This window comes from Vespula pensylvanica, chromosome 5 (assembly GCF_014466175.1).
Source record: "Vespula pensylvanica isolate Volc-1 chromosome 5, ASM1446617v1, whole genome shotgun sequence".
NCBI classification, from domain to species: domain Eukaryota; kingdom Metazoa; phylum Arthropoda; class Insecta; order Hymenoptera; family Vespidae; genus Vespula; species Vespula pensylvanica.
In genome coordinates, this window is record NC_057689.1 from 8,716,557 (window position 1) to 8,742,424 (window position 25,868).

A 25,868-nucleotide genomic window follows, 5' to 3' on the forward strand; every position below is an offset into this window, starting at 1 on the left:
ATAGATGAAGCGTGTGCGCATCCTTGAGGAAGTTCACTATAGAGAGATCGTTCCCTCTCGAAGAATCTATAATGAAGATGAGAAGAACACCCTCCTCTTTTAAAGGCTTAATATTCAATGATCGACATCTAATAATTAAGCACCTGTTACACCATCACTATCATCGTCACCACCGGACATATGGAACATCGTCGCAACTCTTTTTCTTTTCTCTGCTTCTTCTTCTTCCTCTTTTTTTTTTTTTTGTTATTTCTTTTTTCTTTTTTGTTTTTCTTTTTTTCTTCGGCATCCCTTTCCCAACGACGACCCCATTTTTTTCTTTTTTACTCCCACCTCACGACAAAATCCTCCCACGTTTCCTTCCTTCTGACTTCCTTTCATCTTCTCGACCTTCCATCTCACGCGAGATCCACGCATACATCCCGCCTTCCGTTCCCAGGACTCCTTCTCTTTATTCACAAAATACGTGAAGACTTTAATTTTGCGATTTCCGATGAAATCGACCCTTTTGCGATATTCTTTTCTGTGTGTACAAATAAAACGAGGAATGATTCCAACTAATTCAATCCTTTCGGATTCTAGATGATTAAATCTTTTTTTGTGTATCAGCTTGAGTTTGTAACTTATTCGTTCTATTCATTGATGTTTATGATCGAAGAAAAACAATGTTTTGCGTGAAATAATTCATACAACAAAATTTTATATGTTAACGCGCTCAACGCCACGGAAATCATCAATGACCAGCACTCAATGTTTTACAAACTTTATTGAAAACGCTCAAAATCAAGATTTTGTTTTGTAACATTTTGAAGACTAAAAGTACATACGTTTCTTAAAAGATTAAATGTCTGATGTAAAAAGCATTACGATCAATTCTGCTCTATCTTTTATCTAAACAAAATATTATAAAAAGTATTAACGAATACATCGATTTGTACAAAATCGATTCAGCATTAAATACATTTATAATAACTTTACCTTAACATCAATAAATATAATAATTATATCGTTTAGAAAAATAACATTTCTCTCTCTATCTCTCTCTCTCTCTCTCTCTCTTTCTCTCTGTCTCTATTTATCTATCTATCTTATAATATAAACGATTTCGTGTTGCGTCATTTCTGAATACACAAAAATAATGAAGGAGTAGAAACTGCACGTAGAGAAAGATTTTAACACCCTTTTAAATCATAAGCGAAGCTATGTGGAAAGCGAGAGGGTGCCAGACCGGTTAAGAGAAGGGAAGAAGGTTGAGAAGAGTAGAAGGTGGGGAGAGAGAGAGAGAAGTAGCATAAAAATAATGAACAGAGAGACCGCCACGTCGAGCCGTTTGAGCCGCGTAAAAATTCCCACGAGATATATGACGTTGTTACCAGGATTGGAGCTAATTACCACCCAGAAGCGACGTCCATATCCTTGGTAATAGTGAATCAGCGTTAGCTGACCTCCTATCACCGACTATATAACCCGACCTCGACGTCGACCTCACCGATTTATTCGCGATCTAACGAGCTAAAAAGACGGAATCGTGGAAGACGACTCACGTGTCTTCTCGATATATATGATAGAAAGAAAGAGAAGTCTAAACGGAACCTTATGCATACTAATTGTAAAGTAATGCTCACCGAGGCTCGTTTAGCGTAACCATCACCATCATCATCGGCAATGTCACGTTTCATCGTAATTATCAGGACTCACTATGAAGAAAATACTTTCGTCACAATGACGATCATTCGATAAAACGATAGGACAAGCTTGTAGTTAGAGAAGAAACATTTTGACTCATAAAACAAGTCAACGAGAGAAAAAGATAGATGATAAATCATTCACAGATGGAAAGAGATCGATAGTTCTGTCAGATAGATTTTATGAAACAGGTTTTCTATGATACATGTAAATGAGAAAATTAATAAAATAACTTGATAAGACAAGTCAATGAAAAGTAGATGAATGTTCTAGATGAGAAACAAATCAATTAGAGTAAAAAAGAAAGAGAGATTAAGAAAAAGACTGATCGCTAACATTTTGATTTAGAAAGATTTAAAACGATTAGAAAATCAGTCGATAAATCGATGATACAAAACCATAGGTAAAGAGCCAAAGGTTAACGAATTTAAAAAAGTCAGAATGAGAGAGAGAGAGAGAGAGAGAGAGATGCTAGAGTTGTGAAAGTACTCGCTGATCTCAAAGGGAAAAGGCGAAGCGAGAAGGTTGCAACGGTGGCTGCGAAAGGTAGCAAAGAGAGAGACGGAGAGAGATAGAGAGAGAGAGAGAGAGAGAACGAGAGAGAAAGAGGACTCAGCACCTCGCTCGGTTTTTCAAGCAAGTAGCAGAGGATAGGAGGGACTGATTGCGCGGGATTCCCGCTTTGAAGTGGCACCGCGAGCGATGCACAGCCATCTCGACTCGTTACTACTCTCTCTACAGTCTACAGAATCGGTATAAGTTCTTACGAATTTCGTTCAATCTCTACAGACGAGTTTCGAAATTTGTTGATCTTATAATAATCAATTTTTAGAACAATAATTATCATTGAAAATCACAAATGGCGTGGCATCGATCGATTCATGTTTGTATCCTTCCAAGAAAAATAATGATAATACCCAATGATTGCAAAACGACTCTAGAAGACATATGTAGAAGCAAAATAATACGAATTTTGTTGTTTCGATAGGGCGCATATGCCGTGTACGGTAATGATCATTACCCTCTAATGACCGGAGAAATCGATCGAGTATGATCGATATATACAGATATATTTATATAGGTATATATATGGGTATATATATGTACCACGAGACAGCTACGCCAACATATTTGTAAAGCCATGTCAAGAGTTTCGCACCACCGTAGTGGATTGCCGTATCCCTCGCTTGCAACACCGCTTATTAGGTGAATTAAGTGGTTATACTTTGTTTGATCGGGCCCACGGAGGCCCGAATTAAGTTGTTATCGGGAATTAGCTGATTACCGGGCCGCTGTAAGGTGTCGACTTGATTTGTTGTTTGCGAAATAGCGTACAGTTTGTTTATGCTTTTTTTTGTTTGTTTGAGGGGGAGATCTCCTTCTTTTCCCTTATTCCTTTTTTTTTTTTTGTAAGCAAATCGCTGGTTCGCTATTAAGGCTCAAGTTTCATTGCACTCTCAGCGCATCGAGTTCCTTGTTTTCTTCGAATAAAAAGATGAAGAAACCAAAAAGAAGTCATCCTACTGAATGTAGAGTGGAACGCGATGGCTCAGAACGAACTGAATCTATTCGTTTGATCGTGTCGAATCGTAGGAAGAAATCTCAAGAAGGAGTTCACACACTGGAATTCCATCTTTCCGTGAAAATTACGGCCGAGTACGGCGCCGTAATACTCTTTATTGCTACGTCGCATCGAATTATAACTACGTCGGCGTAATCTCGTGGCAGACTGCATTTACCAGATCCTTTTGATCCCTTTTTGCCTCTTCTTTCTTTTTTTCTTTCTTCTTTCTCTATTCACTGGACACGCATTTCCCGAAGTCTTTCTCTTTCTCTCTTGTTTTCTTTCATAAAATGTATGACTCTTCCAAGAATAATCGTAACGATTCAACAAGCAAATTTTCATTCGAAACAATCAAAACGAACTCTTCTAATTTTTGATAAACGTTCTCTTCATCAACGTGGAACTGGAATCGTTGTGTTCTCAAAAAGAGCTCTTCTGCACGTTCGTTCGTTCGTTCGTTCGTTCGTTCGTTCGTTCGCTCGGAATCTCAGTGCAAGAAAAAGCGAGGATGGCACTGAGTGGACGTGCCAACCTGTAATTGTTCTCCGATGTAATTGTCGAGTGGCCTCCCACCACCTAAAGAAATCCAAAAAAAAGAACCAACAATTGCGGAGCCAAATGATATTTCAAATAGAAATATTTCGAACAGAACTTTTTTTCAAATGAATTCGTTTAAATGATACGACAACAATAAAAAGAAATCAAATATAACGCGCCGATAATTCATGTACATTATCTCCAAACATTATTAATAAAATCGTGTTTCCGTTATCGGTACGACGTTGAATCGAATTAATCGAATGAATATGAAAAGAAAACAAGAGACATTCCAGATTTTCTTTTCGCGAAGGTCTCCGTATAAAAAAGAAAATTCGCGGTAAACAAAGTCGATGTGTTTGTGATTAGAACAAGAAAGAGACAAAGATGAGAGTGAAAGAGACAGGAAAAGAGGGAGAGAGTGGGGGAGATAAAACGGAGAATTCGATACGTTTACAGAGAGGATCGAATAAGGGTCTCGAACATAATTATCCCTCAAGTGAAGGAACCCAAGGGCTGCGAGGAGAGGAAGAAAAAGAGAAAGTAAAAGGGAACGAAAGTGACTGAGAGAGATAGAAAGAGAGAGGGAAAGGCAGCCGCGAAGAGGGAATCTTATTCTTCGGTACGGCTGGAATCTGAAATGTTCGGAGGGCGTATTATCTTCTTGCGGAGGCCGGTCAGCGCCACTCGCGGATTCCACGATAGGATGCATTCTACGTATGTGTATTTATACGTGTAAGTGTGCACGTCATGCATGTTAGAAAGAGAGAGTATGCTCCGCTATTGGAATAACCTTGGCGTTATTCGACGGGAAAATCTCTTTCGATGAGAATAAGAAAAAAATGAAGGTCGTCCTTTTCAACGAGCAATTAAAATTCCAAAACCATTCGGAAAAGTTAACAACGAAGGAATATTGACGATAAGCTTGGGAACTCTTCTGGTAGAAAAATTTCTCTTTCTCTCTTTCTCTCTCTCTCTCTCTCTCTCTCTCTCTCTCTCTCTCTCTCTCCCTCTTTTTCTTTTTTCGTTTATCTTTCCCTTTCTTTTTTCATCTATATTTTCCTTTCTTTTTCTCTCGATATTCGAACCGGATCTCCTTCTCGTGTCTCGACATCGACGCTCTTGGCTCGTGCCTTTTTGCATCATCATCGATGTTAGGGTGAGAAATTGAAATGTAAGGACGCGTTCGCCTAATTACCGATTTGATTTCCGCTATAATAAAGTGTCTCGTGAGATAATAAAAGTGAGATAATAAAAAGATTTAAAAGCGAGTATCGTATTTATATATGCGTACATACATCATATATATATATATATATATATATATATATATACATATATATTTATGATATATATATCTCATAAATATATACATACATACACACGCGCGATATAATATAAACTGAAAAAAGAGCAAAGCTGAAATTGGCTGAGAATCATTGAAGTGCCCTCGGTATAGTCAGCGAAAAAGAGTGTAACAAGACACGATTCTGCTTCAAAGTAGCGTTGTTGGCTTGGCCACATAATTTGGAGAACGGTAGGTATGTATGTATGTCTACCTTAGGTTCGCGTGGAATCTTCGAGAAGGCATTTCGAGCTATGCGATCACCCGAAACAAATAATTATCCTTCTTCTAACACGTCTTTCCCGTTGTAAGCACTTCAATTTTATGTATCACGTTAAAGTAGAATTAAGATAGGTTCAGACTGGACAAATATGCTAAGGTTTTGCAATGAAAGATTGTGTCCTAATCGATGATTTTATCTAAATCAACCTCTTAAACATTTTTCATAAAAAATTGACAATACGAAGATAAAAAAAATATTTATTTAAAATCTGCATGATATCGATTATTGCAAAGTTTAATCCAGAACACTTTTATCTTCGAGGAATTTTATATCTAAACATGTAATCTTACTCGACATCGTCTCGACAATGCACTAATCATAATGAATAATAATAATAATACGGATTTATGTAGCACTGGCGTTAAATTAAATAGAATATAGGTATACATATGTGGAGGACCGAAAATTATATAAATTCGGCGCTCGTGCGTATTGAAAATTATCGGTTGAACAACCATGCTAGAGCTTTTTAGAAAGCAACAGAAGAAGAAGAAGAGGCTGAAACCGCAGTCCAGACGCTCTAAAAGGGGTAAAAAGAAGGAATCACCTAAGAAGAGAAAAAGGTGGAGGGGAAGGGAAGAAAAAAGAACAACGTGCGATCAAAGTCGAAGAAACGAGAATAGGGTGTACCAAACATAGAGAGAGAGAGAGAGCTTCATCGTGACGAAGAACGGGGGTTGGTTCAAGAGAAGACGAGACGAGACGAGAAACCCGCTGTTATTACCTTCTAATATCATGGGCATTGTGCCCCAGTGAGAAAGCGCAAACGGTATAAAAGAAAACGTGCTGAGGGCTCTCTCGAAAAAGGAAGTAAATAATTTAAGCGGAAAACAAAAAGTGAGGACGTGCGACGATCAGGTCCGACACTTCTTTTCTTGAAATTCTTTTCAACGGCACGACAGTGTTCCCCTGTCCCGCGTTCTATTCAATCTCACTTTTGCCTCACGCTAGGTGGCTCCTCTAATCACTGAGTTACCAACTACCGAGATTAGCGTTGTTAGAAATTCAGATGAGCCAATGTCGCGACGTGCACGCGACTATAAACCGGAGACAACGCATGAGAGTCAAACTTTTTCCTGTCTTCGAAAGTAACTTAAAATCCGAACGACTTAGATACTCGTCTGGTTTGATTATAGCGATACGATACATAACAGTTAATACAGAATTTTTTAACTATTGTAAATGATATATTTTTAACACGAATGCTTGAAAAAATACCGACCTACTACCACTAATGCACACTACTGCAATGTAATTAGAGTGGCATAGCTTTAATTGCTAACATCGCTAAAATCTCACCTCGAAAAAATGAGAAATATGAAGCAAAATAAAGAAAGTGTAAAAATTTTTTGTTGTCCTTTTCCATCACAATGTTATTTTCAATCATTGTTAACAATTAATTTCAAATATGATTTTCCTAACTCGCTACAAATAATGTAAATATATATATATATATATATATATATATATATATATATATATATAATATATGAATATATTCTTTTTATACTTATATACTTTTCTTTCTTATCGTTCTCTAAAATAAAAGATAATATGTTATAATGGGATTTTACTCATTTTAAGAATCAATAATTCATTCGTCATCAAAATCCATTAAAAATTTTCTTTCATTATTTCATTATTGAAATATCAATCTATGAATCACACGAATCATCCTGTACAAAGTCTTAAATATTACAAAACATTTATTCATCCCGGTTACATAAATTTGCAAATAGTTCAATCTTTCTCTCTCTTTCTCTCTCTCTCTCTCTCTCTCTCTCTCTCTCTCTCTCTCTCTTAACCATTATTTCGAGGAACCCAAATTCGGAGTAGAGAATGCGAACGCAAGGTCCGATTCAGAGATGATCATTCTCCCGTCCTCCTTCTTCGTTTCTCCCATCTTACGGCGCATTGCGGTCGATGTTCGATAATCGCGAAGCGGGACGACGAACGACGGGGTTTGTTTTTGCTCGTGGCGCGCGCGCGCGGGTACTACGTGCTCTGATAATTAAGACATTTCCATTTAGAGTTGACGTCGGTCAGAGTGGTCAGAATCCCACCGCTCGTGGCTCGGACGTACGCTTTCGGCAGTCCATGGATCGAGAAAAAGATAATCGTTATGCATCGTGTCGATAATTAATGGTGTATGATCGAAGACAGTCCTTCTTGGAACTATTAGAATTTCATTCGAATACAAAAAAAAAAAAGAGTGAAAGTCGAATTTGCGAGGCAGACAAATTTATAGCTATTCAATGGCGAGAAAATTATAACTGTAGTCTGGACATTAGAGATTTTTAAATAAATCTTGAATATATCTAGAGAGTATTTTATAAGTAATATTGACGCGATTTTAACGTATTCACACGGACGTATACATCCATTTATTTATGTATACAATCTTGTTCGATATCGCTACTCGTGTTTACCTTCAAGATTCCTATAAGCTATAGAGAAACGAAAATATATCGGCGGTGATTCATTGCGTCGCGCAGATGTTCGTAATTTACGAGGATTCCCGCGCCAACTAAGCCAGCCATGGCTCATAGCGCCAAATCCGAATGCAGAGCCGGCTACGACAGAACGTTGGCAGGTTCTTCTTCCTCTGGCTTGACAAAATCATTAAGAGACTAAATCCAATAAAGGGGGATGGACCTCGCCGTCCGGGGACACCCAGCATAAGAAAACATTCTCGGTGAGGCGATCGACTGCATCGTAATCGACATCAATGATAGCTCGTCGTGAGTTCGCGAACCAAATCGGATTGTATGCCGACAGTCGTTTCCATGTTAACTCTTACCGTATATAACGTATATCCTTCTTATGACACGTCGTTCTGCTTGCTCCTCTCTATTAAATTAGCGAAATTCCTTTGAGGAGTAAACGGGCTGCCATCGGTAAAATAATTATTGCGCGTTTCGAATTCCTCAGTCTGAAAATAACGTTGAAGAAAAAAGAAACTTATTACGGTATCCAGTCATACAATTTATTACACCTCTTTCGTCAAATAACTTTCTCGAAATAGTCATATACGCTTATGCGACGAGTACCAATTGCGGAAGATGTATTTACATCGAATTAAATTCCAAGCGAATTCTTGGATCTCTGATATGAAACTAGAAAAAGGTTTCTAAGAAGAAGAATTACCTATCGAATTACGATATCGCGTCGATCATAGAGAATAAACCGATGATCTTGGGAAAGAAAAGGGTATTGAAAGAAAAAAAGGAATAAGAAAAAAAACGATCGTGACGGCGCGAGTTTCGAAGACGAAGATCACCCGTTTCGTATTCGCTAGATGGTAAAGGGAGAGTGATCGTCGAAGGACAAGAAGGGAAGAAACGAAAACACGAAGATAGGTATATAAGAAAACCTTCGCTTCGGCAAACTCCGACCGGATATATAATGGATATCTTTATTATCGTGAAGGAGAGACTTTCAGTTCATGAGACTTGGAGTTTATCGATGGTGGATCACTGGTGACGATTCCGATCGACAACGACAACGTTACGCTACACTACCACCACGAGTAGTAAAACTTCGGTTCCAATTGGTCCTCGTCCCTTCCCCTATCGTTATAAATATTTATGAAAACGATACGTTTATACGCGAACGACAAGACCGTCCGTGATTAAAAAAAACCGGGAGATTTATCGGAACGTGCTCTCGCGCCGACAGCCATTTCTGAAGCTATCATACATCAAGTTGTGCCTCCGCGACGATCCGGATTCTTTCTTTCCGTTGCTTTTCGTGGGACTTCCACTCGTGAAATCCTTCACACTCGATTGCTTTCGATATCAACTTATCATACTTATCTTTCGATATATTACGAAACACCTCCATTTTTTCTTTTTTTTTTTTCTTTTTTTTTTAAAAGACGGAGAAATAGAAAGGTAGGAAAAAATTGATTTTAAGCGACAAATTGTTAAGCAATCATACGAATTGTCTCGAACTCTCTTCTAGATTCATCTTGAATTTTGATTTTCTTCTATCGGGTTAATTGGTTTAATGTTATGAATCTAGAAAAGGTTAGATTAATAGATACAAAACCAGATATATGGATAAAATAAATAAAATTGTTAATATAGACTCCGTGTTAAGTACGTGCACGAGTTATCGACAATTCGATTAAATGTAAATGACTTTTACGTACGATAATGTCAGTTTAAACTTACAATATGTGCAAATCCTACGTATAGTTTGAAGTACTTGATGCCATATTTCGAGTATCGAATTGTTCGCCACCTGATGAGAAAGTATCTAAACTAATTTTAGTGGCGCATTTTCAAGAAGTAACGCTTGCTTATGCGTGCCTGAGAAAAGAAATACGTGTATGTGCACGATATATGTTATAATACATAAGAATTAGATCATATTTCTTTTCGAGTAATAAATACTGAACAATTTTGAAAACAACAAATTGTACATATGTATGAATATAAACGATAAAAAATTAAGTGGAAAAATTATGTGATATAATTATCAACTGTTACTACGTTTTTAACATTATTTCGTATACTTCTCCGTTAGATGGCACTGAAAATCCAATAATCGATAAATAGATACCTGCAAGCAGGATTACCTACACATAAAAAAGTTTTATTAAAAATGTGATATATAGTCCCTACTTCTAAAAACTGTCCAAGTGCTTTCTAAAAGAGCGTTTATCGTTACGTCATTAATAACGTCATATGTTGGAGGCATAAATACGATCTACGTATTGAAAACTTCACGACTCTCTGGTAAAATATAATAAATTAGATTTCTGAAACCATATACGTTACACGATAGACCATATACGTTAGATATTTAACTGCACTTGCGAATACATCATGCTAGCATTACAAGAATACGCGTTAGTATAGCCATGTGTAAGCTATGATACACATGATGATGTACATCTACCATTTTCAGAAATGAAGTACGGCTTGAATGTGTGTACGGCATACAAGCGAATTTGAACTAATATTTATTGATTAAAGTTGAATGCGATAAAGAACCACATTCACACAATGCGATTAGCATTAGGATGTATAGGAGGTAAAATTGAAAATTGTACGAATGTAAGAAGTAGTGTTATAAACTATAAAAATGAAACTTTTCACGTTAATCTCGAGACTATCCTGAAATCAGCTGTTACAAGCAGACGATAAGCAGGTAACGAATTATGTTTTATATCAAATGGTATAGATATTAATTATTAATATTATTTCTTAATAGTTGCTTTAAAATTATCATCATTATTATATTTTTATCTTTACCCATCTCGGATAATTTTCAATTATATTTATAAGAATATAATACTGGATTTGTAATATTCTAAAATTTCACATATAGATGTATATATGCACGTATAATGCGAGTTTATGTTTAATATCAGTTGTATGATATCTTGTTTATTTAGGATATGGAAATTAGTGAAACAGATGTACAGATAACAAATCGTCCTATTGACTTTATTTCGGTATATGTCAAGGAAGAAAATGATGAATGTGAAACAGAATTTAATGATGTCGAAATTATTGCTGCCGCACAGCACTTTTGTTCTATTGAAATAAAAGAAACCAAAGGTTATGATAAAAATTATAAACAAAGAGAGTTTAATATAGATAATGATAGCAACTGGGAAAATAGAAAAAATATAGAGTCTCCTAATTCTAATACGGATGCTATGCAATCTAGCGAAGCTTGTAATATCGGTAGCATTCTAACAGACTCTATTTGTCTGGATACGTTAGATTCAGACACTACAAATGATCAGATCAAAAAACAAATTAATCAGTCTTCTGAAGTTTTTGAATCACAATCGGAAGACACAGAAACAAATTATAACATCTCAACCGTTGCTACATCTAATCAATTTTTAGAGAGTTTGAGTCTCGACATAAAAAAGGAAAATAAGCAATCAAGTCATAAATCTGATTCTGATGGAATCTATATGACGGAATGGTTATGCGATGTAAATGGTGATACGAACCTACGATTGAAGGTTTTGAAGAATGATAAGCAAGAAGTACAAATTCCCACTGACATTGAAGCTACAATAACACCCATAGCTATCTGTAAGGATCAAACATTAGATCACAGTGGTAATTTGACAAAAGAAGAAACAAAGAAATATAATACAACCAAAAAAAGAACAAAATTAAAATCGTCTACATTGAATGATTACGAGGAAAGATTAAGAAAAAAAGCTGAATGCATGAGAGAAAAACGAAGAAAGTTGTATGAAAATGAAAGTGAAGAACAAAGAGTACAAAGACTTGCAAGAGAAGCTGCCAAAAGACGAGAAATGAGAATGTATTACGAAACTCCAGAACAAAGAAGAAAACGGCTTGATGCTGAGGCAGCAAGGAAGAGACAATACAGATTGTATAATGAAACACCAGATGATAGAAGAAAACGATTAGATCGAGAAGCAGAAAGAAGACGAATCAAACGTCTTTCTTTGTATGCTAGTGAATCTCCCGAACAACGCAGAGAAAGATTGAATCGAGAATCTGCTAAAAGGAGGGAGGCAAGATTAAATCAATATGCAAAGGAGACGGAGGAAGAAAGGAAAGAAAGACTACGTAAAGATGCTTTAAGAGCCAGAGAAATAAGATTCACAAGATCTGCAGTAGAAACTGAAGAGGAACGCAGACGAAGGTTAGTAAAAGATGCTCTTAGAAAAAGAGAGGTAAGAATGCATGGAAATCATTCGGTAAACAGCGGTTTTACAGAACTTCAAACCGTTCGTAATTTTGAAGAATTAAACAATGCACAGATAAAAAATAATCCAGATAATCAAATAGGAGGTCATTATCTTAGTAACTGGATGATGTGGTTTCAAAATACACTAGCTCAACCTGTACATATTGGAGAACAAATATTTGAATCACGTCCACAAAATAGTGGATAGATACATTTTCTCTATATTACTTTTTACTGACCAAATAAATTTAAACTATTGTAGACAATGATAGACAGAAAATAATAACTGGAATAAGTGTGCTTTTTCCATACTTCTCATGCCATTTCAAAAGATAGTAATCAGACTGTTTTCTCATATTTTGCTTACATTAAAGAGTATTTTAATCCATTTCAGTTGGAACAGTATTATCACTGATCTACCAAACTAGAAATGACTGTACAAGACTTATTAGTAATAATATTTTATAGAATGTAAATATATTATATAATTTAGAATGAATTATGATTTTCAATTTTTAAGCTTTGTTAATTTATGTAAATATATTGAGCTTCCAAATTAAATTAGCATTTAAATATTTATGAATGTCAAGGAATTTTAAATGAATACGTAAAAAAAAAATGCTACTGTTGTCTATTGGCCTTCATAAAATGTTTATTAATTTATCAATCAATAATTTGAACAGTAAATTATATGATTTTTAATCTTAAGCAACACATATCATGCATCCAAAAATATATTGATTAAAATATAAATTAGATATTGCTTTGTAATAAATGTTTGTTAAAATATATATTGTAAATAATTAAAAACAAATTATTCTTGCCAGTGCCTTTTGTTCACTATTATTTATCCAAATCATTTGATTGTTATAAATGCTTTTTTATCATATATCTGCGTTAATATTAATCTATAACTCTGCAAAATTTCATAAACGGTATACGGATATATACAGATATGTACTTTTTACAATCCATTTATAATAAATAAAAAACAAATGTGATTAGAGATACGTGTGTTACTCTTTTTGCCCTTTTATTCCTAGATTATTTAATAGTACGTAATATTATTTTTAAGAATGTGCTAATATGTCTATTTGTGTAGTAAAATATTTATTTTAGACAAATGTATCGTAAAAATCCCTTATTCATACAAAACGGAAGTCCTACATCCACCATCTTAATATGCTACTTTTTTTATCGCTACTTCCGTTTAAGCATTTTTCCCGATTTTTATTTAGATTCTAATTATAATTGAACTGATTTCTATACCATATATTTTATATGATTTAATTATTATCGTTCATTTAATTTAAATATTTATTTTAAAATTTATAATCCATGATAAATCATATATCTTAAATTTGACGCAAATGAAACCGTCGTTGTCAAGATATATATAGTCATATTTTGTTTCCAAGCACGTGTGTACCTAACCTCAAAGCTTAAAGTGTGTACTATCCGTTTAAAAACAACACTTGTTATATGACGTATTTGTATGAACTGTGAATTGGTAAACAATCAATTAAAACAAGTATTGATATTATAAAAATACAAAATGAATGAAAAAATGGGCTTAACAAAACAATATTTAAGATATGTTCCATCCGGTAACGTAAATATAATTGTAAGTCCCCGGTGCAATGTGGTTTTTGTAACTTTACAAGGACAAGAGGGTAGATTTGTAGCAGTGGGAGCATGTGAACATGTGATTATTTGGGACCTAAGATTAGGTGAAAAAGTACAAGTTTTAACTGGAGAAAAAACAATTGTTACACGTTTGACTGCTTCACCAAACAAGCAACATATTGCTGTTGGTTATGCTGATGGCACTATTAAGATATTTGATCTCAGGTCTGGAGAAAATGTTAGTATATTTGTTGGTCATCGTTCTGAAATTACATCCTTGTCATATGATACTTTAGGCCACAGATTAGCATCTGGATCCAAGGTAATACCAAAGAAGCAGAAAATATATATCGTACATTCTATTTTGTAGATATCAATGTTCTTTATTTTTTTAGGATACGGATATAATAATCTGGGACGTAATAGCAGAAACAGGAGTATGTCGTCTAGCAGGACATAAAGATATAATAACTAAAATTGTATTTATGTCTGAACACAATATAATTATCAGCGCCAGTAAAGATACATTAGTAAAATTTTGGGATTTAGATACAGAGCATAATTTCAGAACTCTTGTAGGTCATAGATCAGAGGTATATATTGATTATAATTTATTAAATTTTTTTGAAATATCAGTAGTAAACATATAACAAAAAATGTTTCCTTTATTATCGCCTTTAAGGTCTGGAGTCTTACATTAGCAAAAAATGATGAATATCTAATTACTGGATGTAATGACTATGAATTACATGTATGGAGGATCTGTTTTATTGATGCACCAAAAACTGAATATGATATTAATTTAAGTACTTTGAATATTGACGAGGACGAAACCACAAATATGGTATGTCTATATAGTTTTCTTTTATAAAAATAAATAAATCTATATATGAATATATAATTTAATATCTAAATATAAAAATCTGTAGCAAAAATATCCTTTGAGATGTGGAAAAGTTGGAAGTATTTTAAGAAATAGTAAAGGAAGAATTGTTTCTCTTGAAGTTGATCCATCGCAAACAATAGTTGGTTGTCATGGAGTAGATAATACAATAGAATTATTTCATTTTTTACAAGAAAGTAAAGTAAAAGAAAAAGTAACAAGAAGACTAAAAAAAGAAAGGAAGAAAGCAAATGGGTTCGTTTATGAAAACTAAAAAATGATCATATCAAAACGTTAAGAGTGTTAAATTGAAAATAACAACAAACATTTTTTCTGTAGGAATAAAAATGAAGTAAATACTAATTCTTTTAATATACCAACTTTAAAAGATGAAATCAAACGTTTGCCTTCTATTAAAGTTTCAAATAAAGTTAAAGGATTAGATATGATTATGGGTAAAGGAGGTGAACTCAGGGTAAGTTTTTTAATTAATATTATATAATTATTTAATCTTTTTCTCTCCTTTTCTTTGGTATTTTCAAAAATTACTAATCATGATATATGTTTGTTATATAGGTTTGTGTTGGAATCGATAATAACTCTCTTGATTTATATTCTTTACTTATAGAAGAAAAAAATGCTGAAGCAAAATGTTTACGTTCTATAACAGTTCATGGACATCGTACCAATGTTCGAGTTGTTTGCTTTAGTTCTGATAATTTAGCATTTGCCACAGCAAGTGGTGATTCTGTTAAATTATGGAATAGGTACTATATTTATTTATTTATTTATTTATTTATTTATTTATTTATTTTTATAAACATATATATATCATTTTATATATTTGGTAATTTAATTTAAATTTATTTACTGTATATTTTTTAGACCTTCTTTGGCATGTTTACGTACTGTAGAATGTGGATATGCTTTAACAGCCACTTTTGTACCTGGTGATCGACATTTGATAGTAGGATTAAAAGATGGTAAAATGCTCATCATTGATATTGCATCTGGTGATATCTTAGAAGAAGTACCAGCTCATACTAAAGAACTTTGGAGTGTGACTTTATTTCCTGATTTGGTAAATAGTAATAATAATAAAAATTCATTGACATTTATTGATAAAGATAAGTTAATTAGATATTAATTTTATACGTAGAAAGGAATTGCAAGTGGTGGTAGTGATCAAACAGTGAAGTTTTGGAATTTTGAACTTATTCATGATCCTGATAGTAAAATAAAAGCAAAAGTTTTATCTGTACTACATACAAGAACTCTTAAACTAGAGGAGTGTGTATTATGTGTTAGGATAAGTCCGAATAATAGATTTGTAGCAGTTTCTTTATTGGATTCCACTGTGAAAATATTTTTTTTGGATACATTCAAGGTAATTAATAATAAAAATATTAATAACAGTAATATTAAATAAGACGATATACTTACATAATTGATTCCAGTTTTTCATATCGCTTTATGGACATAAGCTACCAGTTTTATGTATGGATATATCTAGTGATTCTACTCTCATAGCAACAGGTTCTAGTGATCGTAATATCAAAATTTGGGGTTTGGACTTTGGAGATTGTCATAAATCAATATTTGCACATGATGATTCCGTGACAGGACTTTCATTTGTTCCTGGCACTCATTACATTTTTACTTGTGGTAAAGATGGTAAAGTTAAACAATGGGATGCTGACATATATCAAAAAATCGTGACTTTACAAGTAATATATAATAAACTACCAAGTTTTACACGTAGATTAGAAAATAAATATATATAGATTATTACAAATTTATACAAATACTTAACTAGGGACACACTGGTGAAGCTTGGAATTGTGCTATATCACCAAATGGCGTATATGTTGTATCTTGCGGATCAGATAAAGTAGTAAGATTATATGAAAAAACTGCTGAACCTTTGGTACTAGAAGATGAAGCAGAAGAAGAAAGAGAACGTGCAGAAAATGAGTTGATTACTGGAGAAACTTCGGCTGTACAGGGACAAAAGCAGCAATTATTACCTTCAAGGAAAACTGTGAACAGTGAAAAAGCGGTAAAGAATTTATTATATCTTGAAAATATAGTGTATTATTTTGATTGTTTATATATTAACTTTTTTGATTGTTATATCGTAACTATTTATTTTTTATTTAGGCAGAGTTAATTCTTGAATGCTTAGAAGTATCAAAAGCTTATGATGAAGAATTATCTAAAGTTAAAAACTCTAACGTTGTACCAGCATTGCCACTATTGATGCAGGCTTACAATAGTAAAACAAGCGAAGAATTTTTCTTAGAAACTATAAAACGCGTTAGAGCAAGGTAAAATTACGATAAATAAATTTAATTTTGATAGCAATCTATTAAATCTGATGATTTTTTTTGTTTTGTTTTTTTAGTGAATTAGAAGAAACTTTATTATTGCTTCCATATTCTGCTGCTTGTGAAATTTTAGAAATGCTTCCCAGATTATTGAAAAGTAATTTTCACACAGAATTATTAACTAGATTAACAATTTGTTTAATACAAGCACATCATGGACCTATTATGTCAAATCAAAATCTGTTATTGACATTAGAAACTATAAAACCACTCATCTTTGATAGAATATCTACATTAAGGGTAATAATATATTCATACATAATTGTTAGAATATTAAACAATGTCAAATACAAAGATAATATTTTTTCAGGATACCGTTGGATATAATTTACATTGCATGTTATATGTACAACGTAATCTAGAACAACAAGAAGGTGTGCAACTTTTTAAAGATGCGACTCAAAAGAAAGGACAAAGAAATAGAATTAGAAAAAATAAGCAAAAAGCTTTAAAAAGAGCCATTATGGCTTTATAATGTAATTATAAATAATGATATTATTTGTACATACATTAAAATAATAAAATTATAAAATAAGAAAAGATATATCGTAAGTTAAAACATCCCTGAGATCGTTATATTTGTCCTAACGTTTGTAGTTTATATTTTTAATACTAGGTGGCGTTGATGTTGAATATTTAGTACAAAGTTCAGCCACTTGTCATTAATTGACGAAACCCTCGTTCGTTTCGACTTGTTTCAGTCGTGCTTATGACATCAATATGGGAGTTCTACGTCGTATGATAGAGCGTATTTTCTAATAACAATTGAAATAAAATACAATATTTCTTTGAAGTTAAAAGAAAATATCAATTATCTTTTATATCAAAAGGTGTGTACACGTTTATTTTACATAACCTAAGATATCAGTATATCGTTAATAAACACGATGCATTTCTAACCTATATTTGTTTATTTTAAGAAATCTTGTTAATAAACCGCGATGGAAGATTTTATACCAACGAAAGTTTCGAAAATAAAAAAAGATGCAGTTAAAGATTTTTTCTCGACTACTTACATGGTTCCAAAGAAAGCATTGAAGTCGTCGAATGATATCGATAAAAAAGATGAAGTAGACGTAGAGACTGATAATAGGGATGAGTTTTCTAATACAAAAGCTAATTCACAGCTAGATCGCAGGAAGCAACAAGAATTGGAAATGAAAAGGGCTAGGTACGATGTCATCAAGTTTGGTATATCCGGTTTTGAAAGTTCGAAGGCTAAAGAAGCAAAAGTAGAACTAGCAATAAGATTAGGTGCAAAACCCCCAAAAAGTCAAAGTTTAAATTATAAAGTTTTGAAGCATAAAAGGAAAAAAGAAGCTATAGCAGCAAAAAACAAAAAACCGATATCAGGATTGAGTAAAAGTTTAGTGAAACATAAAAATAAGAAAAAACAAAAGAAAAATTCAGGTATTTTAGGAATGTATGGAAAAGTACACAAAGATGCACTTGTTAAAAATAAGAAGTAGATTTATAACCATAAACATTTAAAATATCTTTTGTTAACTCATCGTTGTCATTATAACATCAATCATCTATGTCTAACAACGTCCTCTATATATTGTATATTATGTAAGAAGAATAACGAGTAATAAAATAATATTTTTATGTATGTTCTTGGATCAATCCAAGCAAACTCGAGCATCGATAAAACAGTATTTTTGTTTCTGTACGTACATTAAAAATATATTCTCACATGTACATTTTAAATATGCCACAGTGGAATGATAAGATCTTTAAAAAATCATTTTCGATGTTTTATATTGGAATCAATCGAAAGCAGCTGCGGTTGGCGCCACCTCTAGTAACATTTGAAGAAAAGCATTTACTCCTTCTGAAATAACAAATACCGAGAAAATTTTAATATCAATAGGAATCGTACAATTGGTTCGCCAGCATGCGTATGCAAAAAATTATTTTATACGGAAAAGTGTACTTTTGGAAAAAAAATTGTATACCTTATAGATATACGAAGAAAAATATAATTATACAGAAAATCACGCACTCACCCATAAATTTCGGCACGTATCCGTATTTCACGAAGGGGAGATAAACAAACATGCCTGCGAAAATAAATCCGGTTGCATATAAGTACTCGATTTGAGGCTTGTCGATGATGGGTGCCACTATCAGGTACGCAGAGATTACAAGTACAAGTGCGGGTATGATCAGGGGACATTTGTAAGGTCTTGGATGATTTGGTCTGGTTCTTCGCATTACCAACAAAGCTAACATCGATCCACCATAGAAAATCCAAGCGGTAAAGGAAAAGAAATCAATTAAGGAATCTATATTTCCAGAAACGACCATTGCACCTGTACAAAGTGGATTAGCATATGCGATTGTATTTGGTTCTTGGTAGTTTTAATATTAATTTTTATGATGTATCGTTATACCTGCAACGATAGAATGAAATATGAGGCCTGGCGCAGGCGTAAAACGGCGCACATGTACATAACTCAAGCAATCGAGCAAATGTCCTTCTCTGGATGCAGCAAAACAAAGTCTACCTGCCGCAAAAAGAGTTCCATTGGCGGAACCAAAGGTGCTGATAGCAACCGATAAAGGCATGAGCCATGCCATTACGCCGAGTATCCGATTCCCAAATGTCTGCGGAGGGAAGAGAGGCATGAAATTTGTAAATGATCGGTAAAAATCATTAAAAGAATAAGAGACACAAATGCTCGTTCATCTTACCACAGCAACAGCCTCGCTTTCGATCATCTCCGAAGGCGACATAACCGCCAAATAAGAAATATTAATCAGTGCGTAACAAAGGGTAACAAGAGGTATCCCAATCATAATAGACCTTGGTAGATTCTTCGATGGATCCTTGATTTCCTCCGTAACGTAATTCAAATTATTCCAGCCGTCGTAGGCCCATAGACCCGTATAAAATGCGGTAGCGAGTCTACCGAAATTAACGTTACTACCGTCCATGGTATCTAAGGCTCCTTTCAGGTGTTGCGTGTTTCCCTGTATCAACTTGTACGCACCGCCGACGATAACTACAAGTATAGCAATGAGTTTCGCTGCGGTGAAAGCATTTTGTACTCCGGTTGCCAGATTAACGCTGTAACAATTCACCAGAAGTATAAGAACGATCGCAAGGAGAGCGACCAGCTTGACCACCTCGTCGGGAGGATCGCAGTCCGCTACGAAAGCTTCAACGACGTATTGGGCGAAGGAGAGACAGATTATCGCCATTTGCGATGGTTTCAATACCAGGGTGGAAACCCAGGAGAAAAGGAAAGCCGGTGGTGCACCAAAGGCGTCCATGAAATAAGCATATTCTGCGCCGCTGCTGGTGTTCATCGTGCCAAGCTCTGCGTAAGCGAGTGCGCCGCACAAGCTCAAAATCCCACAGGCCGTCCATACGAAGAAGCTAACTCCGACGCTGCCGGTTCGAACTAGGAGGCCGGATGGCGAAACGAATATCCCTGATCCGATCATGGTGCCAACGATTAAAGCCACCCCACTGACGAGTCCCACCCGTCTCTTGAGGTGAACAGCGTGGTTCGCCTCTGGGTCCGTCCCCTCCAACCCTCCGCTCCCTCCACCCCCGTCTTCGTCATCCCCCAGACCTCCAGATTCGCCTTGTTGCTCTTCTTGGCGCCTCCGCCTTTGTTGTTGTTGTTGTTGATGTTGCGGTAACGACGATGATTTAAGCCCTTCCCACCCACTACCGCCACCACCGTTGCTGTTGCTACTCCGAGCAACCCGTGATACGAGCGTCGTTTCACCTGGACTTCCCAACCATTGAAGTTGTTGCTGTTGTTGCTGTGCCTGACTGCCGTTGTTCGTCTGCGGGTCATGTCCAACGGTAGCTGGAATACACAATTTTCCTTTTTTCTTTTCTCTCTCTCTCTCTCTCTCTCTCTCTCTCTCTCTCTCTCTCTCTCTCTCTCTCTCACTTTTCATCAGTACCGATTTCTTTTTTTTTTTTGTTTATCTTGAACCGTTTTAAACTCTAAATCATTCCGACGTATACAATATGATCATATTTAATTATTTTACAAATTCTTTTTATCCGAAATTAAAGTCTTGAAATAATCGAGAAAGAATTTTCCAATTGGTCAAGTTACATGACTCGTCCTATATAAACAAAAGTCAATAGCGAATAAAACGATGTTACACTTGGATTGCAAATTCTACGGATGATTCCTCTTTACAGGAAATAACATATTAAGCGAAACACGAGAACATTGCATTCCAGCTAGACCGTTTCCTAAGTTTAGAGTCACCGAGAATGAATCACGTGATCAAACTTCGTGCATAATTTCTACGACGACGTTATACCACTGGTCTTGAAATAAGATTATACTCTTTTTACAGTATATCAAATCGACAACCGAGTAGTAATGTATTCTTTGTTGAATAAACCCGTTGTTCGCGCCAAAATTTGAGAAGATCGCCGGTATGTTAATTGACGAACATAATACACTTTTTTAACAGGTGTTACTATAATGATATTGATACACGTATTGTGTAATTTTGTCATAAAATCATAAAAGATCCGTTAGAACGTTATTAATAATAAATGTGATAACTGTAGCCAAATCAAAAGAAAAATAATTATTGTGCTTTTATAATAAATTACTCGAAACTCTGTGCTCGTCAAGGAACGTGGCCGTTTTGTGTCGCATCCCTTCGCCGACTGGCTGAGGTAGCGTTTCTTCAGAGCCGAGAAGGAGCGAGGAAATCGCGTCATTAAATGGTGCGTATATTTGCGTTTGTGCAGCACGTGACAAGGTATATGTTATTATATTTATTGTCATCGAATAGACGTCGTAGCCATTATAGTTTGTATGGCCGACTGCCAAAATTCCTTGCTTGCAAGACTATCTCGTTTTCTTCTTCGACCAATGGTCACGAGATACACTCGAGAGACGTTATTTCAAAGAAATTTGCCGTATAATTTTCTTGGAAAGAAATATCCTTTGAAAACTATGTATCATTATGATTGTAGATTTAAATATTTATCGATAACTATATTTTATTCGTATAATTTGTATTACGTATGTTAGAATAGAAATGTTTTAAATGTAGCAAAGGAAGTATACGTTTATCGACTATGATGTATTGATTTATTGATCTATCATTTGTCAAAGCGAATTCTTTATCGGAGATCACATACAAAGATCGCCTTGCTCAAAAAGAAGACACGATATTACGATATATAATTGGCAAGAAGACTAGGACGTTCAGTCGAAATGAAACTCGGCATTCTTTTTCAAATCTCTTTCTCTCTCTCTTCCTTTATCTGTGCAATTTCCATATGAAATCATAAATCACTAATTAAAATTTGTACAATTGTCATCGATTAAAATCTTCAAAGATATGAAGTACAAAATATAAAAATAGAATGTCGCGTCGTGATTCGAACATATGCCTTATGTTATCGCCGACAAATTTTAAACGAACATATTTCTGCCGCTTTTAAGAGAATGATGACGTAAACGATCACCTTTAAACCATCTCTTCCAAGTAATACGGAGTCAATATTTAAGAATTTGCTAACATGGCAAATATTTCGATGTGTTCAGATATTCGTCCGGACTTTATTATCGTTGAAGTAGACGTATGGAAAATTTTAAGTAAATTTCTTTCGATTTAAACTTTTTTTTTTTTAAATACGTATAGAGACGATTAATTTCATCTGAACGAATTATTGACAATAATAGATATTTTTTAATAATAAATTAACGTTTAACCAGTCGTATTTTTTTCGAGAAGAATAACGCGGTATTCTAGATGACCTAGGATGCTCTAAAAATCGATGAGAATTCTTATACCTCACTCAATCGTGTGGAGAAAAATAAAAAATATCATTATATATATATATATATATGTATGTATGTATGTATATGTATATATATCTAGCGTATTCAAAACAAATTGACGAAGAAAGATGGTCGATTATGTGCTTTTCGTATACTCGGAATAAAAAACCTGTTCCCCAAGCACTTACTATACAACGTTCATCGCATCATTCTGTTCAATAACTTACCTGATGAACGAACGTGGGAGAAAATATACATTCTTCTATATTTACGTTTAAACGAGAAATAGACTAGGAATAGAATCCAGAATTATACTTCTCCACATTCTCTAGAGCATAAAGATAAGACTAACTTTTAGCAATATGATACCGAGTTTTTGTTATCGACCTCAATGATTTCCTCAATGATAAAAAAAAAAGCCACTTTAACGAATCATTAATACAAGGATCATTTAACAATTAAGCGTTTCAATTTAATTTTTATCAAAAAAAAATAAGTATGTTAAAAAAGTGCTATGCGTGGTAACGTGATCGGTCACATGATAAAAACAGATAATTGAATGATAGAACTTAAAACGAATACGAAGCGTCAACGAGTTAAATGATAATCGCTAACAGGAGAAAAGAAATGAATATATGAGCATGGAAAGACGTACGGACATCTCTAAATCCCATTAAAACTCATTGCCACAAAAGCATATCAATGAATCAATTGCAGTTAATTCTCAGTGCTCGTGAGGGTCTACCTAATGTCGCGTCAACGGGAAGAAAATGTACTTTGTAGAGCAAGGTTAAAATGAGACGTAGAAGAAAAAAAAAAAAAAAATAACGTGATCCATTCTTCAGAATTCTTCGAAACGCTTCTTTTTTCACACATATTACGACATTGAAAGGATTTTGCATATTTAAATCTACTTCGTAGAAAAGAAAAAAAAAAAAAAAACAGGAAAAAATAAGAAAAGAAAGATATTTACTTTTATATACATGAAAAATAAATAAGATTCCGTGTCAATTCTCACGTTCAGTTTACATAATCTTTTATCTAATGACATTGAAATGGGATTGTTAATAATTGAAAAGAATGAAATGATTCACACGTTAATCGTCGAGACATAAAAGCGACTCACTTAAAATCGTAAGCAATATAAATACGTAAGATATGAAGTTAGTCTTCGTTGAAACATTTAAACAGGCCGGAATGTAGTTGTGATGAGAATGACCAGTATAGATTCGCGTGTAAAGAATAATCAGCTTAAACGATAGGTCGAAGCCTCTTCGATCAGTTTATATACATACATCGAAGATTTGTCCGATCTATTTGTAGACAATTCACGTGCTATCTATCGTCGGAAAAAGCTTTTAAGGACTCGTCGACGTTCCTTCGTGAAAAACGATATCTAATCGTTGTTTATCGATTGCTTCTTTATCGCTATTTCTGATTGGTGGAACGATGGTGTTAAATATCTCTCATAGTATCACCCGAGAACCTTCTACTCTATTCCGAGATACCCAAAAAGAAAAATAAGAAAAGAAGGTAGAGAGAAAGAACGATGAAGATATTTTCGAAACGTGCCACCGCTTTGCGCGTTCCAGAAGTACGAGAAGTTTCTGGTTTCACGCTATGACGCAATCGTCGTAAGCTTTTGCGAACGGTGCTTGCACACATTACATAACCTCTTCCGAGCTTCGACTAATAAACGAAATAAATTTAGCGAAGATATTCGTACACTTCTCTTAAAAAAGAAATTGTTTTTCCAAAAACATTAATTGAATCGATCCTACCGTTTTATCGGACTGCTTATCACGCGATTCAGTTTTATCTAAACTTTTTTTTTTTTTCGCTTACGCTCCGTCTTATCGAACTAAATAAGTTTTATAGCGAACCGATCGATTATCGATTGATACTCAAAGATAAACTTATGCACGTCGTTTGTTATTGCGACGTAATTTTTATTATATTTTTAAATTGCATTTGAATTTCGCGCCTTTAATGAAACGTTCTATCAATTCAAACCTTAAGGAAAATCTTTCGACGAGTTTACGTTTTCAAAAATATAAATACAGAAAATACATTTTCGGAATGGAGAAATCGTAATCTGTAAACCTATTTTCAAATACTCGTAATATCGGGAATAACAACAATAGCGCTCCCGGCATATTACTTATGACAATTATAATTAGCCCGCCAAGGTAAACCAATAGGAAATGACTACGACGTGCTCTTGGCATACACGTGGTCTTAAACGTCCGATGACCAAACACAGATCATTTCTGCGCAACGGCTAATAAATTTCTTTCCTAGAATAACAACTAATGACGAATATTACATCATAAATATCGTGTTTACACGATACAAGCAAATGTCAAATCTATCGATAAATATTTTTAGATAGTTAAGAAGGGTAAAAAAAAAAAAAAATAGAGGATGGGAGAAGGTAGAACGTATCGCGGTAATCACGTGGAAAGAAATTTCAACTCCTTTTAAAACAGAGATCTCGTTTAGAATTTACTTAATTAATTGCTTGTGAATGACCCGATATAAGTTAAAAGAAGAAAAGCGCGCGAATCTTTCCTGAATTCATTCATGTCTCATTGACCGTCGAGAAGGACCAAAGAGGGTGGTGAAACGGGAATGGATATAAGAGCCGTTAGCTCGGAAGAAGTGGGCGGGCATAAGGGTCTATTCTTACCTCGTTTGAAGGGCGCGACATGCATGACTTCAGGAGGGACCGATTAAAAGGGCGGATCGTGAGACCGCCTCTCATGACACTACGCCGACTTTTCGGTGCAACCAGTTGGTCTTTTACCTCCCCCGCTTTGCTACCGATGTCAATGCCTTCTAAAATCTCACACTGTGTTGCCCCTTCCGAGTAATGTGCGGCCCTTGCTATTTGTGCGAAGCACGATTTTCTCTCTTTCTCTCTCTCTCTCTTTTTTCTTGACAAGCTAAATGCTCTCTCTCTGTCTTTCTGTCTCTCTCTCTCTCTCTCTCTCTCTCTCTCTCTCGCTCTCGCTCTCTCTGTCTTTCTCTTTCTTTCAACTCTGACCCTTTTACCCTTCGAAAACCGGGCTCTTGATAATC

At 34.6% G+C, this 25,868-nt stretch overlaps 4 protein-coding genes across 10 annotated transcripts; 3 read left to right on the forward strand and 1 right to left on the reverse strand.

Annotated features, from left to right (window-relative positions):
- The first annotated feature begins 9,999 nt into the window (after window positions 1-9,999).
- LOC122629475 (trichohyalin-like) lies at window positions 10,000-13,052 on the forward strand. Of its 3 annotated transcripts, XM_043812917.1 has the most exons (4): window positions 10,000-10,157; window positions 10,330-10,572; window positions 10,820-12,063; window positions 12,503-13,052. In XM_043812917.1, the coding sequence occupies exons 3-4, from the start codon at window positions 10,823-10,825 to the stop codon at window positions 12,534-12,536; spliced, it is 1,275 nt and encodes a 424-aa protein (XP_043668852.1). In that variant the 5' UTR covers window positions 10,000-10,157; window positions 10,330-10,572; window positions 10,820-10,822; the 3' UTR covers window positions 12,537-13,052. The 3 variants fall into 3 exon arrangements, with proteins under 3 accessions (XP_043668852.1, XP_043668850.1, XP_043668851.1); XM_043812915.1 differs by having other exon boundaries at window positions 10,820-13,048; XM_043812916.1 differs by having other exon boundaries at window positions 10,029-10,270; window positions 10,820-13,048.
- A 291-nt stretch (window positions 13,053-13,343) lies between these two features.
- Window positions 13,344-17,903, forward strand: LOC122629473 (WD repeat-containing protein 3). Its single transcript, XM_043812908.1, has 13 exons — window positions 13,344-14,056; window positions 14,130-14,327; window positions 14,417-14,578; window positions 14,664-14,872; window positions 14,957-15,092; window positions 15,194-15,384; window positions 15,503-15,698; window positions 15,777-16,004; window positions 16,075-16,344; window positions 16,434-16,676; window positions 16,778-16,944; window positions 17,022-17,244; window positions 17,315-17,903. Exons 1-13 carry the CDS (start codon window positions 13,664-13,666, stop codon window positions 17,477-17,479), a joined length of 2,781 nt encoding a protein of 926 aa, XP_043668843.1. The 5' UTR covers window positions 13,344-13,663; the 3' UTR covers window positions 17,480-17,903.
- LOC122629481 (uncharacterized protein C1orf131) lies at window positions 17,696-18,928 on the forward strand. Its single transcript, XM_043812925.1, has 2 exons — window positions 17,696-17,834; window positions 17,925-18,928. Exon 2 carries the CDS (start codon window positions 17,946-17,948, stop codon window positions 18,471-18,473), a length of 528 nt encoding a protein of 175 aa, XP_043668860.1. The 5' UTR covers window positions 17,696-17,834; window positions 17,925-17,945; the 3' UTR covers window positions 18,474-18,928.
- Window positions 18,487-25,745, reverse strand: LOC122629474 (b(0,+)-type amino acid transporter 1). Of its 5 annotated transcripts, none has more exons than XM_043812913.1 (5): window positions 25,477-25,745; window positions 19,702-20,831; window positions 19,401-19,614; window positions 19,014-19,319; window positions 18,487-18,838 (listed from the first exon to the last, which is right to left on the reverse strand). In XM_043812913.1, the coding sequence occupies exons 1-5, from the start codon at window positions 25,499-25,501 to the stop codon at window positions 18,774-18,776; spliced, it is 1,740 nt and encodes a 579-aa protein (XP_043668848.1). In that variant the 5' UTR covers window positions 25,502-25,745; the 3' UTR covers window positions 18,487-18,773. The 5 variants fall into 5 exon arrangements, with proteins under 5 accessions (XP_043668848.1, XP_043668847.1, XP_043668849.1 ...); XM_043812912.1 differs by lacking the exon at window positions 25,477-25,745 and adding an exon at window positions 23,015-23,163; XM_043812914.1 differs by lacking the exon at window positions 25,477-25,745 and adding an exon at window positions 21,605-22,991 and having other exon boundaries at window positions 19,014-19,067.
- Between the last annotated feature and the right edge of the window lie 123 nt (window positions 25,746-25,868).

Excerpts from the sequence above, each read along its gene's own strand:
- LOC122629475 (XM_043812915.1), top strand. The coding sequence starts at position 10,823 with ATGGAAATTAGTGAAACAGATGTACAGATAACAAATCGTCCTATTGAC.
- LOC122629473 (XM_043812908.1), top strand. The coding sequence starts at position 13,664 with ATGAATGAAAAAATGGGCTTAACAAAACAATATTTAAGATATGTTCCA. Across the intron at positions 15,093-15,193 it reads GTAAAGGAGGTGAACTCAGG|GTTTGTGTTGGAATCGATAA; the intron begins GTAAGTTTTTTA and ends TTTGTTATATAG. Across the intron at positions 16,005-16,074 it reads TTTTTTTGGATACATTCAAG|TTTTTCATATCGCTTTATGG; the intron begins GTAATTAATAAT and ends AATTGATTCCAG.
- LOC122629481 (XM_043812925.1), top strand. The coding sequence starts at position 17,946 with ATGGAAGATTTTATACCAACGAAAGTTTCGAAAATAAAAAAAGATGCA.
- LOC122629474 (XM_043812909.1), bottom strand. The coding sequence starts at position 21,782 with ATGACAATAAATATAATAACATATACCTTGTCACGTGCTGCACAAACG. Across the intron at positions 20,832-21,604 it reads TGACGAGCACAGAGTTTCGA|CTACCGTTGGACATGACCCG; the intron begins GTAATTTATTAT and ends TGTGTATTCCAG. Across the intron at positions 19,615-19,701 it reads AAAGCGAGGCTGTTGCTGTG|ACATTTGGGAATCGGATACT; the intron begins GTAAGATGAACG and ends TTCCCTCCGCAG.